This window comes from Gymnogyps californianus, chromosome Z, assembly GCF_018139145.2.
Source record: "Gymnogyps californianus isolate 813 chromosome Z, ASM1813914v2, whole genome shotgun sequence".
NCBI classification, from domain to species: domain Eukaryota; kingdom Metazoa; phylum Chordata; class Aves; order Accipitriformes; family Cathartidae; genus Gymnogyps; species Gymnogyps californianus.
In genome coordinates this window covers 39,510,928-39,530,386 of record NC_059500.1, presented here as the reverse complement: position 1 = coordinate 39,530,386, position 19,459 = coordinate 39,510,928, and the positions used below count along the sequence as shown (strand labels likewise).

General features: G+C 35.9%; 1 protein-coding gene across 1 annotated transcript in view; it reads right to left on the bottom strand.

Moving 5' to 3' along the window:
- The window catches only part of FANCC (FA complementation group C), a 76,763-nt gene extending 57,748 nt beyond the window's left edge, over positions 1-19,015 (bottom strand). The window contains exons 1-3 of the mRNA XM_050913299.1: positions 18,851-19,015; positions 17,159-17,243; positions 11,427-11,521 (exon numbers count right to left, since the gene is read on the bottom strand). Of these exons, the coding sequence (XP_050769256.1) occupies positions 11,427-11,521; positions 17,159-17,243; positions 18,851-19,015 (345 nt within the window). The remainder of the gene's footprint in view (positions 1-11,426; positions 11,522-17,158; positions 17,244-18,850) is intronic.
- Positions 19,016-19,459: the final 444 nt, after the last annotated feature.

The following is a 19,459-nucleotide window of genomic DNA, read 5'->3' as shown; positions in this document are numbered from 1 at the left end:
TCTGGCACCAACCAAAAATGTCTCTCCTTGTGTGTCATTATCAGATATTTTCTTTTTGTATATTTAATCTAGTGATCTTTCAGTGGTTTTGGTTTGGGTTGGTTTTGTACATGGCCAACAAATGTACCACTCAGGTGTTCTTCAGAACAGTCAGCCTTCAGGAAAGAGTCACGGAATATTTAGATCTCTTCAGCTTTATTCTGCACTTTGAGTATTACTCTTCTGAATTAGAAGGGGTTTTTGTTTGTTTGTTTGTTTTTAATCCACTGCCCCAGCTCCTGGCAACAGTTATGAAGCTCCACAAAGTATTTTTAGATCTCCATGCCCTTTCAGCTCACCTTCCCCCCCCCCCGCCCCGTCAGATTTGATTTGCTAACTGGCTCTGACAAAATGAGCACTCCATCCCCCATGCTTTAGCTTTTACTTGACACATACTTTTTTGTTTGCTTGTGACAAAACTCTAATTGTCAAATTGCTGCTTAACAAATACAAGGCATCAGAAATTAGGTCTACACCTGCTAACATGTGTCTCACCACTTGTTCCAAATCCTGATCACATTATGATCTCTCATCTGTGAGTCAGTCTGCAAGTTTGTAAGACCAGGTTTTTTTCAGTCTTATTTACAAACTGTTTTACAGAATTTACTATTTTCATTTTCCTTATGCATTCTCTAAAATATCTCATTTTTATGTTTCATTTTACAAAATACATGTGTGTATAGCTTTTGCATACATGTCTGAAATAACAATTCACCAGGCTTCCACTGGTTGAATTAACTGCAAATTGTTTTAAAACACCCATCAATTTATCTCAAATAACTACAAAGAGGAAAGCTGCCTTCTGACTTTTCTGGGTTTTAGTACCATTGCCTTTGACAAAATGGCACATCTGAGTCTTTTGTATGTCCTTTCAGCTATACAGGCATTGGGGTGTTGGCATTTAACCTTCTCTATCTACAGTCGCAATGGTTTTTTCAATTTTTGCTAGTACATGTAACTGAAAAACACTCTAGAATAAAGTGCCCTTCAGATACCTGTTTCATTCTGCTCCTGAGATCCAGTCTAAGAGTGTGCATATGCACTCTGTATCAAGAGAGGTGGATTAGGTGAGCAAAACACAATTTTTATAGTCACTGCCATTACTATATATTTAAACTTCCGTGTACAACATGGTGGACTGAGAACTACCTAGAAGCTAGGGTGGCGTAAATGCTTCTGATCCTTTATTGCTTAAATAAACAATGGGAAAACCATCAGGTTAACTGTTGTGACAATTACATTCACTCAGGTATGTTTGCTGTTCTTTAGTCAACTTCGTTATTAAATGGATGGATCACGCTTAAAACAAAAAAAACACCCTGTATATTTAGCTTCACACATAAAAACTAAAACCACGTAAACAGAATTTTAAACACAGAATTGAGAAGCAGTATCTTTTATGTCTTCCTCTTATATCTGGGAAACATTTTAAAACCAGCTTTTCCTATTCAGAAAGCTAATATGCTTCCTCATTATTCCTTGACTCACAAGTCAAATACAACATGCAGGTTTCTTGGATGCAACTTTGATGGCTTGTCAACTTACAAAGGCCATCAAAATCTGCATTTCCCATCCTGTCCACGGGATATGAGCCTATGTCGGATTTAAAATTGGATTAAAATTTTCATGAATGATGAGAACATTAATAATTGCATTGCATAACAATAAAATTTCTAAAATTACATTAAGTTCCAAGTGCTGCAATGCTCTGGCCAATCACGTATTATAAGAATAATCCAAAAATCTCCAAACATCAACAAAACAATATCATAAAAGGGATCACTAGCCTGTAGTTATCCAGAATCTCTTGGGTGTTCACAAAAGCCTCCAGAACAGGCAACCATTAGCAGCAGGATATTTGGTAGACTGTTTTTGTTGGTTGCCATTTTTTATGAGGCATATTTATTTAATAATTTCTCTTAGTTTTAACTAAGAATGGAAAATGTTTGTAACATAGAACAGCTTAGGTGAAAGTATAATGCACCACAGCTAATTCCCAGTTTTTGTTTCTCGTTACCAACTCCAGTGAACGGCCTGTTCATGCTTACTCTGTAACAGCATTATTTTACACCTATTAATTTGGTTGCAGAAGTCAAGTTCAACTTGGTCCTTCCTTAGAGGCAGCACTCATCTTTATTTGTCATCCTCACGACAAATTTGACAAATCAAACTACCACTTGCTTTTCTAACAAAACACATCCAAATGGAAGCAAGGAAAGGCCACAACGTTACTACCATTAGTTTAATCCCTAACAACATCTAAATTACCCTACCCTTTAAAAGCGGTGTGTGAGAGTGCATGTTTCTGTGTGCATGCATGTTTGTGAGATGTACGTACTGGCAATCACTTAATACAGGGAGTGCCATCTACTGGTATTTAGTGGTATAAGTTTTCGCAGCTTATTGCACTTTCTAGAGTTGCTGTGCTAATGCACAGCAAAAGGCTTACTCTTAACAAGGTACCAGAAACAAAAGAATGGATGCTTTGTTGTACCCGACATTGTGGGGAGAGTCTCATGCCTACAGCACATAAACTTTTGAAACCAGCAGCAGTGAAAAAGGTGACAGAATAAATTAAAAAATGGGAGCAGCAAACCAAGTAATACGATGACAGACATACTAAAAACATTCCAGAATAGACAGATGACTTGTCCTTAAAAATATAGTGCGCGACCATACATAAATGGGTCACCATGAAACCGCGTAATAACGTTTGCCTAGGGAAAAATAGAGGAGGGGAAATACAAAAAACCTGTGCTGTTCAGAATACTATTTGTAATTTTGTAACAGTGAGGGAAGGAGGAAAGGAATAGCTATTTTCTTTTTGATTCTTTTTTCTAAATCTGTTTGCAGGATGATTCTTTCATTGTAACCACTTCAGAACCAAGAAAGTTTTCTAAACTGTTTGGGTACAGTGTTTAATACAACAGATCCTCAGATACAAAGCCCCTAAGTACTAAAAAACCATAAATATGAAGAATGAGTCATTATCATAACAACAAGTGAAAACACAGGTAGAATTCTTCCACATCTCTGGAATAATTATAGGCAAGAAAAGATGAAAGTCAGTTCAACTGCATGCACTGTGCATACAGGAAAGAAGATGATGAAATTAATTTTTCTATTAGTGAGTATCCTGAATTGTTGCCAAAAATTTCAGGAGTCTTATCACAGAACTCTCACTAGTGCAAGCCAAGACACAAAATAGTTCCTCACAATCTGGGCAGCAGTGAAGCTGGCTTCTAATCTAGAGAATACTATTAAAAGAAAACGTTCATCTTCCCTTAGAAGAATATGTATTAGAATGCTGTGAAATGGAAAGCTGCGCACATATTAATGTAAAACAAACATATGTGTACCTGTATGTAACATGAAGAATGCCATCTACTGGTATGTAAGAATATACACCACTGTTCATAAATCAGTAAATAGCTATCATAATAAGCAACAAAGTTGTCATTACTAGGTACTGCAAACAACTGTGTCCAGTTCCAAACTCTTCCTTACATACTCAGCATACAGTATTTTAACAAATACATATAAGCCATATATCCTGCAAAATAAGCTTCTTCCCATAAAACAGACACAGGAAGAAAATATAATTTTCTTATTCTAAGGTCTTAAGACTTTATTGCCGCCTTTCAGTACTTAAAGGGAGCTTATAAGAAAGATGGGAACAAACTCTTTAGTAGGACCTGTAGCAATAGAACAAGGGGTAATGGTTTTAACCTAAAAGAGGGTAGATACAGACTAGATATAAGGAAGAAATTTTTTACGATGAGGGTGGTGAAACACTGGAACAGGTTGCCCAGAGAGGTGGTAGATGGCCCATCCCTGGAAATAGTCAAGGTCAGGTTGGACAGGGCACTGAGCAACCTGATCCAGTTGAAGATGTCCCTGCTCATTGCAGGGGAATTGGACTAGATGACCTTTAAAGGTCCCTTCCAACCCAAACTATTCTATGATTCTATAATGAGAACCTCCTTTTTTCATCTTTTATTTCACATAAAAGCTATTTTGGACACTTATAAAGATATGATGAGAATCCCTGTGTTTCTCAAAGACAATCTAGTCCCTCTCAGGTCCTTCATGATTTACTGTGATGCCTTATTATCGTCATTGTGATAGAAATATTGAAAACGCATTGGTAATTCATTCCAAATAGAAGCCAAAATATATGAAAACACATGCACACACGTTTCATATCCCTGACCTTTTTAACATGACTTCTTTCAGTTTTTTCTCAGCTATTCTCCACAATTTTCCCGTAGTTCCATCAATGTCTACTTTCTAACTTGTTTCTTGTAATACTTTTATTTCAATTTGTATGAGACTTCCTCAGAAGTAACTAAATAATCTTGCAAAGTCCCAGTAAATCAATGAGCAACTCTTCCCTGACAGACAAAACAGTAAGTCCACTTAAATCCTAAGATTTTAAGAAACTTCGCTTTGCTGAACTCCTGTTTTTAAAAGTGTTGTTTTTCTTCTATTCCTGAATATTGTTGCCTAACCAAAATATATGTCAGTGAATTAAACTATTACGAATGACATATATGGTAACACCTGATCAGACAGCTGGATGATCCAAGATACAATGGAAGAAGCACTTGACGTCTAAAGAGGAAAGGAAAACCACACACAAGTGCAAGTTTATAGTGAGAGGTAACTAAGCATTTCAATGCAGGTGCATCTGTCCTAGGAAGTAAGTCACAAACATTTCCATTTTGAACCATCACTGAGAGATCATCCTTTCAATGTTAATTCATCACAGTCTTAGATATATTGCTACATAGAAAGCAAAGATCTTAAAAACCCATTTTGCTGAATATTCTGGCACAGATTCAGAAGTAGGGGTGAAAGGTCAGTGCTTCATTAACTGAACCAACTCATTTAAAATTGTAGTTTAATTAAAAAGTCAAGATGATCATAAAAAAAACCAGGTCATCCGGAGAACATCACTAAAAATCTCAAACATCCTGTGCTTAATTGGCAGTAAATTTCTTGATCTGGCCTATTTGAGGAGTAGCAATCCACTGCAAAACACTTTAATACAATTTAATACAATAGACAGAATTCCACCAGATTTATTCTAAATAAATACAGCTTCAAGGTACATCAAAAGGTTGGCATGTGGAGGACAGGTATATGCCTTCCATTCTTCTGGAAAACAAGACTTCCATTCAGACGCTTTAATGTGTCCTCCACAGGAGGCAAGGGTAACAATACTGAAGGGAAAGATCCCACACAGAAGGCCTTGACATTGTGTTTTCAGATTTATAACTCAAATTTAAAAAACAAAAAACAAAACAAAACAACAAAAAAACCCCACAAACCCCTTTTTACCAGAAACATTCGAGCATTGCTGTACAAACAGGGGTTCTACTAAACATATACCATATTTAACTAATGGTTTTCAAACATGTTTCCATGTTTGCTATTCAAAAAATAACAAGATGACATTGAAGTTCTGGTGTACCCCCTATTTCCCTACAAAGCAGAGAAACTCCAGCAAGCAAATGTTGCAGTTTTACTGCAAACACTAAATCCGGCAAAATGTAAATCCTTTACCTGAAAAGACTACGTTTGCACTCTCAAAGAGGTACTCTCAAGTGGTAAGCTTTGTTCATTGAGTGCTGACAGTGTCCAAAGGAAATAATAATATGGTCTCTGCTTTCCATTGCATTGCATACATTTGGAAATAAGTGGTGTCCACCACCTTTCCACCAGCATTGCTTAGCTCAGCAGAAAATTGAAACTCAAAGAAGGGGAGGCAAGGACTGCAGACCATAATATAAACCCTTGACCTTACAGCAGAAATATCTCAGCAACATTCACAAATGCTTAATAGATGAGTCAGAGTTTTCAAGGCTTTTTTTTTTTAAAATCAGTTTTAGTATTTTCATAGGAACATTATTTTTACTCAGTTCTGTTGAGGAACTAGAAACTCACTGATGCAATAAAATTAAAACTTTCTGAATCAAAATTTTTACATTGATTTGGCATCATACCATCCTCAGTTCAAAAATTACCCAGAATAACACTGGTAAGAGAAAACATGTATGACATCTTATGAAAGACAAAACACACAAGTTTCATTAAATATTTTTGGAAAATACAACAAAAATAATTTTACAATTCCAGTGCCATTAAAAATTACTCTCATTAAGATCCTCTATTACTTTTGTGGCCATTAATATAATATGGCCTTGCACAGGATACAGATACACAAAAGAACTACACATTTCCAGAAAGGAAAATTTGGCCAAGCCCAAAAACCACCTCTAAAAACACGTTCCAAAGCTGACAGGCCTTCCACCCCTATGTTTCAGCTATTATGTATACACTGTCTTGTTCCTTTGTATTCCTTTGAGGGAAAGTAAAGCATTGAAAAAATGTATCTTAAGTTAAAAAAAAAAAAAAAATTAAAAAGAGGGGTATTAACTGTTCCTGTTTTACCCAGTTTGAAAAGGGATGGTCTGTAATACTCTCACAAGTACATATGGCCTTCCAAAACAATTCAACAAAAGCAGTATTTGAAACAAATTCCAAAGCCATAAACAATTCATAAACACAGTTTGCAAACTGAAAGCAGAGGAGGAGGTGTGACCAAGTTAATAAAATGGAAATCTACTTCAGAAAAGTTCTCTAGTTGCTGCATTGCGATTGCAAGAGTAACCCGCAGTGAAAGGAAGCTGGTTTAGCCCCACCAGACAGAAGCCCATGTTAGAACCACACTTATGCACAGCTCCAAAACTCTCTGCTCAGAGAAGGCCAGCTGGAGAAATTAAATCACTTTCTTTCTTAGAGATTGGTTTCACCAGGTCATGATTGATTTAATCAGTGAGAAATCTGTGGCAGCATGTATCTTGGCTTCCTACACTGCGCCTGGCTGTATAGAAGACCTATGGAACCAAGATTCCAGCACTAAAATTCAGCATCATTAAAAAAAAAAAAAAATTTCTACCTTTTTAAACAGCATCTGATCCTAAAAACACTGCAGTCTACATTGCACGTTTTAATTAAATTCCAAGTCATTTCTTTGCACGTTTTATTCTTTCAGAGGACTTAGACATGCAAAATCTTGGTTTCTGAAACTTACTAATAATGCGATTCAAAGTGGGTAGCTACCCTTCTTGTCATTAAAAACAACAGAGCTTTTCTATGACAATGGCAGGAAAAACAAAAAGTAAGCAAGCATCAAATACATTTTTTGCTACTGTGAAAACGCAATTTAGTAGCTGAAAACAAAAGACTTGAGATCAGCCTTCCTATCAATGACCTTAGTCAAAGACGCACTGAAAGGCCACAAAGTACTCTTTAGGAACTTGTGCTTGCCATGACAAAAAGCAAGGTGTAATTTAATAGTAAATGTACATAGCTATAAAAACAAAAGAAGGAAGAATATTCACCACTAACTTGACTGAATAATACCATTTTCCAATCAGATATAACTAACTTTGCATTTTGGGAAGAAAATTTTCATGTAAGCCACATCTAAAACTCATAAAACTAGGAAGCAATCTTAAAAAGTTTTTTTTGTTGTTGTTGTTGTTGAACAGTTAATAGTAAGCTGGTAAAGTTGTCTATCTCCATTACACACTCCTCATTTTTTGGTTCTTTGGGTGGGGTTTTTTGGTTGGTAGGTTGGTTGGTTTGCTTCGCTTTTTTACATTTTCTTTGTTCTATCATCAACTAAATGTACACCCAGTAGTCCCAATTTATTTAATGTGTGCTGGCTTACAGAGTGAACTACTTTACCTTTTTAAAAACTGAGTATTCCTCCTCAGTGTATGCTGAAGTATTAAGTTGAGGAGATAAAATTAACTCTCAGCTGCACAGCCAAAGGACAAGGCTACTGTGAAGGTCACTTCCGCAGCAGCTGAACAGCAGTTCCTATATGTAAACCCCTTTTCCATGGCTCCTGTGTCAGTGTGTATGGACCCAACACAGAGCCCCATTCTGTGTGGTCATGGATGGCTTTCCATCCACACCCTCTAGGGAGAGCTTAAATACCTTAGATCTATCATTTCATTCCAAGTACAGGCAAGCTTTCCATAATACTAAAAACTTTTTAAGTAGCATTCAAATTTCAGAGCTTTATTTAGAATTAATTTCTGGATTTCAATTCCCTTTACATCATGTAGCCACAAAACTACCCTCCCCTCCACCCCAAAGAATTTGTTTCAACTATATATTTTAGACTTTTGGCCATTTTTTCCATAGTGTACCACAGTGTATTTGGCATCTTCTCCACCAGAGGGTGAATATCCCTGCTGTAAAGAGCTCCCGCCATATTACAAACAAGGCTGAGGTCAGATCAAACCACTGCAGAGGTTGGTCATGCAGTCAATATGAAAACAGCTGATGCAAACCTCGAATTACGGCTCTCATAGCAAATGTGTCTTGATCCCTTTCTGTGACAATCTTTTGAGACACATATAATATGGAAAATACAGCAGTTCAGGAGGAAACAATGTTAAGTATGCACTAGGTGGGCCAACAGACTTACTGTATGTTTATTTTTTTTTTAAATATAAATCATTATCACACATGGCAAAAGAAACTCTTCAAGAGTAGCAAAATATTTAACTTAGGTTCTTCTGTACAAACAAGCATGATAGTCCTTATTATATGTCGTGGTTTAACCCCAGCCAGCAACTAAGCACCACGCAGCTGCTTCCCCCTCCCCGCTCCCAGTGGGATGGGGAGGAGGGGGAAAAAAAAAAGGTAAAACTCGTGGGTTGAGATAAGAACAGTTTAATAACTACAGTAAAATAAAATATACTACTAAGAATAATAATATAATAATAATAATTGTAATGAAAAGGAATACAACAAAAAAAAGAGATAAATGAAACCCAAGAAAAGACAAGTGATGCACAATGCAATTGCTCACCACCCGCTGACCGATGCCTGAGCAGCATGCCACTGGGCGTGACATTCTATGGTATGGAATACCCCTTTGGCTAGTTCGGGTCAGCTGCCCCAGCTATGCTCCCTCCCAGCTTCTTGCACACCTGCTTGCTGGCAGAGCACGGGGAAACTGAAAAAATCCTTAACTTAGGATAAGCACTACTTAGCAACAACTAAAACATCAGTGTGTTATCAACAGTATTCTCACACTACATCCAGACCATAGCACTGCACCAGCTACTAAGAGGAAAATTAACTCTATCCCAGCCAAAACCAGGACATTCTATCACAATTGCTGGTGACTAGAATTAGAATACTGATTACGAAAAGGAGAAAAAAACACTTTGTTGAAAAAGCTTTGTGATGATGCACACTGGACAGTAAAAAACAGAGAAGAAATTCTGACCACTACAGAAAACAATTTAATAATACCCTTTCTTTTAATCTCAACTTTTGTATCCTTAAGCTGTGCATTTTACAACCTCCCTTACCTATCCTTTTTTTTTTTTACTTAGAAGTTTTCCAAGAGCTCTTTCTTTCCCTCCCATCAAAATATGAACGTACTACATTTCAGATCATATTACGTATGCTACACCCACTTCAGGGAACTAGGGAAGTGCTGAATGATAAAAATAGCTAGTAAGACATGTTTGTGCTTTGAACTCCTCCGTGCCCTCTTCCCTATCACTTTTAGGTTAACTCTTGACCCATCAAGTCACAATGACTATTAAGGTTGATTCAAACACACAGAGTGGGTGGAAAAATTCCTGCAGACTACAGTGGGGCTTGAATCAAATGCTTACATGTTAGTTCTAATCTAAGACAGCTTCAGGTGGCAGTGCTGCCAAAAGCAGCAGTCCCACCTTCATCCATCCCCAGCTGTTCTTGTTTACTTGATACTTTTTCTTATATCAGCAACACCGTCAGTTCAGTTACATCAACCAGATAAAGCAACTGATCTAGAGTAAAACAACTCGCTTTTTCCCTCCCAGAAATGGAAACTATCTGTAGATTGTCTGAGTACAATTCTCCCTCACCACTTAACACCATTAATGCATACGCTGTTGCTAATTACAAATAAAATGACAAATTTTGCTCTGTTTGATAACTAAGTGCATGCTATTGTGCATCTCCTATGTCATTATGAAGAACATATCCAACCAGCAAGACTATATTAGAAAAGGCAGAATTTTTTTTTCATCACTTTACTTTAGTATTCAAGCATTGCCACACTGTGAATTCCAAGTATACTAACCTCAGGAAAAGCCTCTTGAAAAAGGTTAAAGACAGGAAGAAAATAAGGGGGATTTTAGTCAGCATTAAGTTGTTGAAGATTTTGTGGCTTGTGGTACAACCCACCAACTAGGTTCATACAGGTACCCAAGGATATCTGAAATATTGTGAGAACTTACTGCTGAGATTACTGCACCTAAATCAACAATATAATGCATTTAAATACAGTTACTTACCAACATAAACATCTGCAGTATCACTACCTATTTTATAATAATTTGTACATCCTAGTATTACATGCATACCTAGATAAACTGACGTGTACAAAGTTAACTGGTAAGGAAGGAATGAAATACTTAGAGAAGCCTAGAAGTATCTTCAGCTTTAGCAGACATGTACATAAATAATGATCAGGCTACTATATTCTCACTGGTCGTGAGGACTACAAGATAAAAAAAAAAAATACATTAACAATTCCATTAATATTTTTAACCATATTTTGATATGGACCCAGAGAGAATGCAAGGACGTAAAATCAGCAACACTGCACCCTCAAATTTCTATTCAGCAATGTAAAGCATTAAGCATCAATGTGCTGCAAGTTATTTACATGCTGATGTGCTTTGCTAGTTCAGTGTGAAAATATATAAAATATGAACAGATGTGCCATGCAAAACCCTAAATTTGGGATAAAAGTTAAGGATTCATTATTCCTTAAGTCACTAGATATAAATCCACACACAAGCACTACCCCTCCCCTCTCTGCCTGCCTTTGAAGAAAGTTTGGATACAATTAAATTCTTCATAGGCAGAAGATTAAACAAAAGCAAAAAAGAATAAAATTAAAGAGTAAATATAAGCTGTTTTCAAAACAAACTATGGCATTTCTCCAGGTTATTTATTTTATCCTAATGGAAAGGTTCTTTTTTTTTTTTTGTAATAACACGTGCTTCCCTTCTGATTTGTGGTTGTTGCTCACTATTCACAGTTACTAGACTTGGTGAATCTACTAGGTTAAAAGCCATCAAAACTACCCACTTTAAAATGCCACATCTTTTTAATATTTAAAATGACAGACTAGCACTGACTGTGTTATAATTAAAGTGATATATACTTCAACACAATATGTATGCAAGTTGTGTTTGGAGCAGTTTCTTAAATGACAGTGTCTCTATGCCATAGATTTAGCACCTTTAAATAATTTAATTCAAAGCAGTCCTGGGAAGGATTCATTCACTTACTCGTATCCAGCTGTTGGCCTTCAATTCCACAGGGTTCTGTGGTTCACTGCTGTATAGACAACATAAGCACCACATCAGAGTCTTCTGGCTTTCATCTGCAGGAAAAAAAGCAAATAAGGATACATTTAGAGAAAAAAAAAGAAAAATCAAAACACAGACAGAATTACACACCACAATCCCTATCCGTCCACAAAACTAAAGCCCTAAATATCAGTCTCAACTCATAATGCTGCTATTCTACCAGATTCACACCACACATTTAATGTTATTCATATGTAGTTCTTGTGTAATCATTTCCTTCAACAGCAGTTTAAAAGGTATCAAAGAGTTCAAAATCTATACAATATTTAGATGGTCTTAAGAAACATGTAGTGATTCATTTACATAAATAATATTTGAAGCTATCATCAAGGAACTGGCAATTCAGTATCTAAATAATATCATTCATAATAAAGAATAATCAACAGTAGTAAAATAGTTACTACATTGTGTCCAAAGCTTGCACAACTAAAGAATGCTCACTTCTGAAAAAGTTAAGTTCATAAAGTATGAAATCATTCATAATAAGAATATAAAACATCGAGTTTTCTGTAAGAATATATTAAGATTCTCCATGCTTCAGGAAAATGACATTTCTGCAGACAGCAGAATAGCTAAATGCTGATGGAAAAAAATCCTATTGTGATTCTCTGTTCAGGATCAGATCAGGTTTTAGTTAATTCTAACCCACTGTTGGAAATTAGTTGCTTTCTCTAAAAACCTACTATACTGAGCAATACTGTCACTGCAGATGCACAGGTATTATTAGAGGAGCTGATTATTTGGAGTAAAGAGTTGAAGTGCCATTTAACTCATGATTATTTCCCACAACTTTGTTTTCAATAGGCTTTTGGGTTTTTTTAATGTTCTTTGGCAGATACCAAGAGCCTCTACACTGAATTTCATCCCAGAGTAAAACTGAATAATTGTAATAAAAATTATGAAAACTGGATGTAGCATTGTAGCTCTGATATAATATTCACTTAGTGATATTACTCTTGTTAAAAATAATACAAACAAGTAATACCACATGAGTTTTAGAAATTATATTAGGAGATAATTTGATTATCAAGCTCAACAAGTGATTTCTTTTGTTTTCTGTGTATTTGTTATCCAGGATGTAATAAACAGTATTATTTAGAAGTGCTTTGTTGGCAAAGCCTGAAGAAAAAATAAAAGCTCCATTAAGTAATGCCTGTATTTTCACCAGGTGATCAGAGAAGTTAATATTGATTTAAACCAGTATTCCTCAATAAATGTCCAACAAGCCTGTAGGCCATTACTGGCCTCCCACTGACTAACATCTCTGCCCAGCAATGGTTTCTCAAACATACACATTTAACTGACTACAATTTGGGGTATTCTGCCATTGTGTGTTTGGGTTTGGTTTTTTTTTAATATGGATTTTTACAAGGCTAAAGATTTCCTAAGTTGTTTAAGATTGGAGTTAAAGGAGACATCCTGCATACTGTTCAGCAATTCAAAGTATCCTTATAGTTTGATTGTAACTATATCCAACTAGCATTCAGACATCAGCACTAAGAGGCAACTCTATCTCCTTCAAAAAACATTTCACCTAAACTCTGATATGAAATTATATGGGAGGAAAGATAAAAAAATACTGTTTTATTTGTTTAAATGAGTAGATGATAGTCATTTGCTTCTTGGAAAATGAAGATTTTAAACATTATTAATTACTAGTACTAAACTATTGTCTGTTTATAAAGTCTGGCTTTTGAGATAATTTTCAATTATATGAATTATATTTAAAAAAAAGCCAAACTATACAGAAAGAGATGGCGGGGCGGGAGGGAATAGGTCCAAATCGCCTATACCGAACAAAGTATACATAGTTCAAGTGTTCCTTCTTTTGACTCACCCTATTTATACTATATAAATACAGTATGCCATTAAGTCATTTTATTTAAGTTATGGTTTTCTCTTGACCTAAAAAAATAAAGGAAAGAGGTGAAAAAAATGCATGTAACTGCTTAATTAGACTTCCAGATGAGAAGACTTTTTGCTACACATGATGACTTGCTGCATACTACAAAGTAAATTGCATATGTTGTTGCCTGTTGGAAATGTAAATTAGTATGATGAAAGCTAAAATGATGAAAACAAAGCTTTGATATACTGGTGCACTTTGCCAGCATAATGAGTTTACACAGATTTAGCTAGATCCATTCAAACCTCAACCTAAGTGAAACCAACTTCTATTGGTGTCATAGCTATGCCAACAGTTCCCAAAAAATAAGAGACTTGTACAGCTTCACAATTTTCCCAGTCAAAATTACTTTTTGGCTACAACCAAAACCGAAGTAGCCTCCCATAGATCTGTGAAAAGCAGGAAAAGGGACCAGACAGTCTTCTTGCTGAAGTACCCAATGACAGTTCACTCTCAGGTTAACTTTTCACAACTGCTTTGGAACTGGGGGTGAAAGATGGGAAGATTAAGAACAAGGGGGGACAGATCTTAAAATAATTATGGCAGCTGCAAAAGATAATCACATCAAAAGACCAAACACAGACAGCCACAGAAAACTTACTGGTGGGTTTTCTCCTCCCATTTTTCTAGCAACTGTGATCCCCACGGAAAACATACCATCATGGCATGCACTGAAAACCATTATCAGGATACGAACAAAGGCATTTGATCTTATTATGCCATGAAAGAATGCTCACTACCCAAATAAATACCCAATTAATACATACAGAGGAAGAAAATTAGTAACTCAAAGGTGGAAATTATATCCCAAAAAAGGTCACCAACTATCTACTGGACTTCTTAAGTAAGTTAATGGTGTAACTCCAGCTAAAGGAATAAAAATTTTCTGTAGGAGATTTAAGACAGCTTGGAAGCTGTATCATAAAAAATAAATAAAAAACAACAAAAAAATCAAAAAAACAAAAGCCCAAACCTTTATGATGAATCAGACTGCACTTCTTCCCTGTCAGTCTCACACCAAAAATTTAAAAAAATTAAAAAAGGAAAAGAAAAAAAAGGCAATTTTTTTCTCATAACACAGTGTGATCTCAATCATCATATGACACAGTCAGTTTATAAATACTCTGTCATGAATGGGGCCAGATGCAAGGAACTAATAAAAAAACCCTAATCTTACAGCCAGAAAGATCCTTTTTAGAGCTTGTTGCAAAATTTTATTGAAATATATCAGAAAATGTTGATTATCTGAAACTGAACTTTCTGCGGAAATGAATGCATACATAAGCATGCACACTTACACATACATACTAACATACAGAGCCACCAAGAAATTCCCCAGCATTTATAGTATTAGTTTGGGATTCAAGACATTCGGGCTCAAAACTCAAACCAGGAGGGTCCTACTGAGAAGATAATCCCCCAGCCCACAGAAAAAACATTGGAATTCCTTACCAAGACTGAATTCCTCATGTATCCTTTGTGGTTTAGGACCACAAGTACAGCCATGAGGTTTTCTTCAATCGTGCTTCCCTCACATTAGCGTTCTAAATAAGGCTAACTTGGTCACCTCCTGCTCAGGAGTGTTTATGAGGAGATTATTTTCCCTTGGAGACCATGCTTCCTGCACTGAGTGGTCAGCCATGTCAGCTTCCAGCACCAACAGACATTCATCTAAGGTGATAGGTATTGTGGTTTGGACATGATGCAGAAGTATAATTTCCTCCTCCATTTATTAGTATGAAAGACTGAATTGAACAAAATTAGTTCCTTCTACTTTGAGGGTGGCCTGGTCTCAGACACATGCCTGAATGAGCTATTTATCCAAATGAGAAATTACATGAAACCCACTTGAGAGTCAGCATCTGCTATAGCCAGCACTATCTTAAAGAATATCTTCAGAACTAGTGCCAAACAAAACGAAAATCTGCTGAATCTAAAATGCCAGCAGTTCAAAGAGCGCTCAGGTGGCTCTAAAAAGAGGAAGTGGTGGGAATGTGTAAGCAGACATCTTCAAGTCTATTGATGTCAGAAAATCTCCTTGACTCATCTTTAAGCATTAAAGTGAAGGATTCCATTCTGAGCAAGTGAAGTTCTCTGAATTGGCTCACTTGCAACTTTGAGACCTAAAAAACCCCTGTCGTAAAACTCCATTCTCTTGCAATCTTCAGCGGTAATGATCAACTTGCAGAAAAAATGCTTTTCTTGCTTTGGAAAATGCTGAGGGATCCCAAAGAGGAGGAAAGAAGTAGAGAAAACCAAGAACATATTGCTGGGATTGCTGTGAAAAGGAGTCAAAAGCAGAAACAGATGGCTTTCAACTTCGATGAACAATATAGATGAAGCTACTTTCTATACCACGATATATTGTCAGTGCAGAAAAACTAAAGAATTGTATATTCCAAACAAAAACTTAGAAGAAAAGTATGTATGTAGTTGTAAACATCAACAGTTATCAACATTCTCAAAAACTAGAACTATGATTAAAAAGGGAACCTCTCCATTGTAAAAGTAAGTCTATAAAGTATGAAAAGGCTTTTCTCAAAAGATGCCACAAAAGCACATATTTGCTGCTCTGCAAAAGTGATCTATGTTTAAATCTATGGTTCCTTCCCAAATTTTCCTTTCAGAGGCGAAGTGCTGACATAACACACATCTACCATGTGTTTTGCAGACAAGTTCATTCTGCCTGTGTGTGGAGCTGACTAGAGGAAGATAAAGCCAAACCAGAAGTCATATGCTTACTTTAGCCTAATGCCATGCTTGACGTAATAAGCCCTTACAGGTGAACACAAAAATTGTCCTTTCCTGTATTTCCCCAAAAGGAAGCATAAAGCAGAAGAGAAAAAACGCAACTTCTTTTTTTGGAGTTGTAGGAGTAGTAGAAGACTGGCAAAAGATTATTTTAAGGGGCTCACAGAGAAGCTAAGAATTAGTTTTCCGCTTAAAAGTAGATCCCGAGTCATGTATCAACATATCAACATCTCAATTCCTGAAAAATGTACTGGAACTGGTGGTAAGGTAGCACAAGTAGTGTCTCCTCCCTCCCCACAGTTTTTGTGTCCCCCATTTCTTTTCTCTTCTTTATTCTCACCTACACACATATACACTACCAGTAAGAGGATTTTGGTTTTTCATACACTTTTTTCCTGTCACCGCTTTAATGTTTTGCTTTTGATTCTGTGTGCATTTTCACTAGTTTGCAAGACGGGGAAAACACACATTCAGAATAAACTCAATAAAAACAAAAACAATCATAACTTAGTAGAGCTTTACACTAATAAAAAACCAAACCAAGTAGGAGAAAAATTAATTCTTCTATATTAGTATATACAATAGAATATTCTGATGTCTAACTGGAAGATACTCCTGTTGAAAGTAACCTGAAACACTAGATTTTGTATATTTTGAGAACCTAACAAAAATGTAATTAATACAACAAGAAAACAAGAAAAACAGAAATCATGATGCACATAAACACTCACTGGGTTTAAAACCTACTGCTTGTAAGTCAAGATTCTGTAACTAATCCATGAAATTAATTAGCTCCAAAAGTAAATTTAAGATTTCTCAGTGCCACATATTTTAAATAACTTGGCTAACCTTTTCATCTCAAAATTTTACTTAAGTAAAAAAGAACGCTGTGTTTTTACGGAAAAAATCGAAGTATATAACAAATTGTATTTTCCTAATTCCTATAGAATAAAGTTTATGGAACTGCTGCAGAAATATCATTACATGTTCTTACCATATCCTATAACAAAAGGATTCCAACAAAGCCTTCCTAGAAGCTGCCCAATTAAAGGGAACTGCTGGATTGCTACAATTGAATCCTGTTAAAACATAAAAACAAACAGAAAGATAATAAATATACTGCACATCAAAAGTAGGTTAGGAGAACTGTTAATGACACAGATTGTTGCAAATTACAATCCCAATGGTTTTGCTGTGAAATGCTCTGGAAGCAAAACACCTGCAGGTATGTAATAAAAGCAGAACTTCCTGAAATTGGCTATAATGTCATAATTCAAGTAAGTTAAAGCTTAAGTAAGTAATTTCCTCACCTAATACTTAATTATGGTACAAAATTTGTTCATTTGCCCCAGTAATAAGAAAACAGTATTGGTAACCAAGATTTCATGATAATAAAAACACAATTAAACTATATTTTTGTTGTTCCTCATTGCTTTAATATACTGTCTCACAGAGTTTCTGAAGAAATTAATACCTACTATGGCATAAAACTAAGTATCTTTCTGTTACTTTTTTTTGCTTGCTTTCTTTAAATGAACTCATGTAATGACTAGCCAGTAACAAACTGCAATTTAACTTTTAACCAAATAGAAAGCAGCTTCACTATAAAAGTAGTAGACAATATAGTTTACATACAATCCTGTGTAATCAGTCTTATTTTTCCATTTTTGTAGCTTTACTATCGAATAAATAAAGGCTTTTAAAAATGGTGCTGTGCTGAGATAACATGCAAGTAGCAGAAACGATAACCATCTCCTGCTGCTGCAATAAATTCCTTACATTTGTCTCACGTTTGGGGCTAGCCCTAGACTTTCTGGGGCCATATTCACAAGGTCCATTTCAGGCCAAGCCTCAGATTACTTGAAGCAGCAACATTAAAAATAGATTATTTTTTTTTCCCTCATAAGAAAAAGACATATATAAATACAGGAAGAAACACCACTCCCCAAAAATCTTTTATTTAAAAGTTAAATTCAGTTCAGAAAAAAATAACAACTCCGCAGTCTTCAGATAAGAAGAATATTTAAAAAGAAGTACTTCCATAAGAAGTCAGCCTTATGCCATAATGCAGTATTTCTAAAGCTAATTATACTGAATACATATACTGAAAAAGCCATGCTCAGAAAAATATATACACAACATATAAACAACTAAATTTACTTTTAAAAAAAGCACTCTAGTGAGTGCAGACAATAATTAAATCACTAAACAGAACAGCCAGCAGCATATGCCAACGATCTGACTATGCTGCTAGAATTCACTACGTGTGCCACAACACTGGGGTTAACGTGTCAACAGACTCTCTAAGATTTAAAGGATCAGTTACAGTTTTGTATGTTAAGGCCTTTAAATAATCCAATTTATGACCTGACAACTAGAATCAAATTCTTGTTTATTTTAAAGAGTTTTTTGAAGAGGCTAGAGCATTGGCTGGGAAATCTCACGTGACAACAACCAATCAAGAAGAAAAAGCTCCTTTCACAATAAATCAGGGAAACAGGAAGCACACTCCTGTTTGCATTACCTGTGACTGTTTCCCCAATTTGCCTCTCTGATCCAGCAATACATTAGGTCAATAACACAAACCTCTTTGCTACTGTTAGCTTCTGGTTTTGTCAAAACATGGTGCAGACTGTTTCCAAGGGTGTCTTCAAAACAGGTCGCTCTTCCTTTTAAAGTCACTTACCATATGTTTTAAAGATTCATAAATCTGATGTAGAAACTCCTGGAGCTGGGGCAAGTGAAGGCATACATCCTTCTGGGATTCCAATGTGGTGGCTTGACCCCATTCAATAGCTTTATCCAACCAATATTCAAAGTTCAGTTTGTGCACTGTAGTGTCCTGGGCCATTCCAGAATCCTGTACAAAAGATTATAATTCCACATCAGGCAGCACTAAACACTGGCTTCAAACCAAGAATGAAAATGGGAAGAAGGATTTCTGCTAACTTTTTTTGTGTTCACATGTGAAGGGGGGGTGGGGGGTGTCTCTGTTTACATCTCATAAGAGTGCCAATTTTCTTTGTAAGAGGGTAAAATAATAACCCCATTGTGACAATGTAGCAAAGGAGGCACAGTAATCAGTAAATTACCTTAGAATGTACCACCCAGCTGTGTCTCAGGCTTTTATTATCTGAATTTGTTGCCGCCAATATTTCACTCAAAGAATATTAGAACAATGTGAGTGTGCATTTATTTAGAATGCTTTGCATGATGAAAAACTGAAAATGCCTGTTTCAAGATAAATGAAAGTATTAAAATAAGGCTCAATCAAAACAAAAGGGGTTAGGGGGCC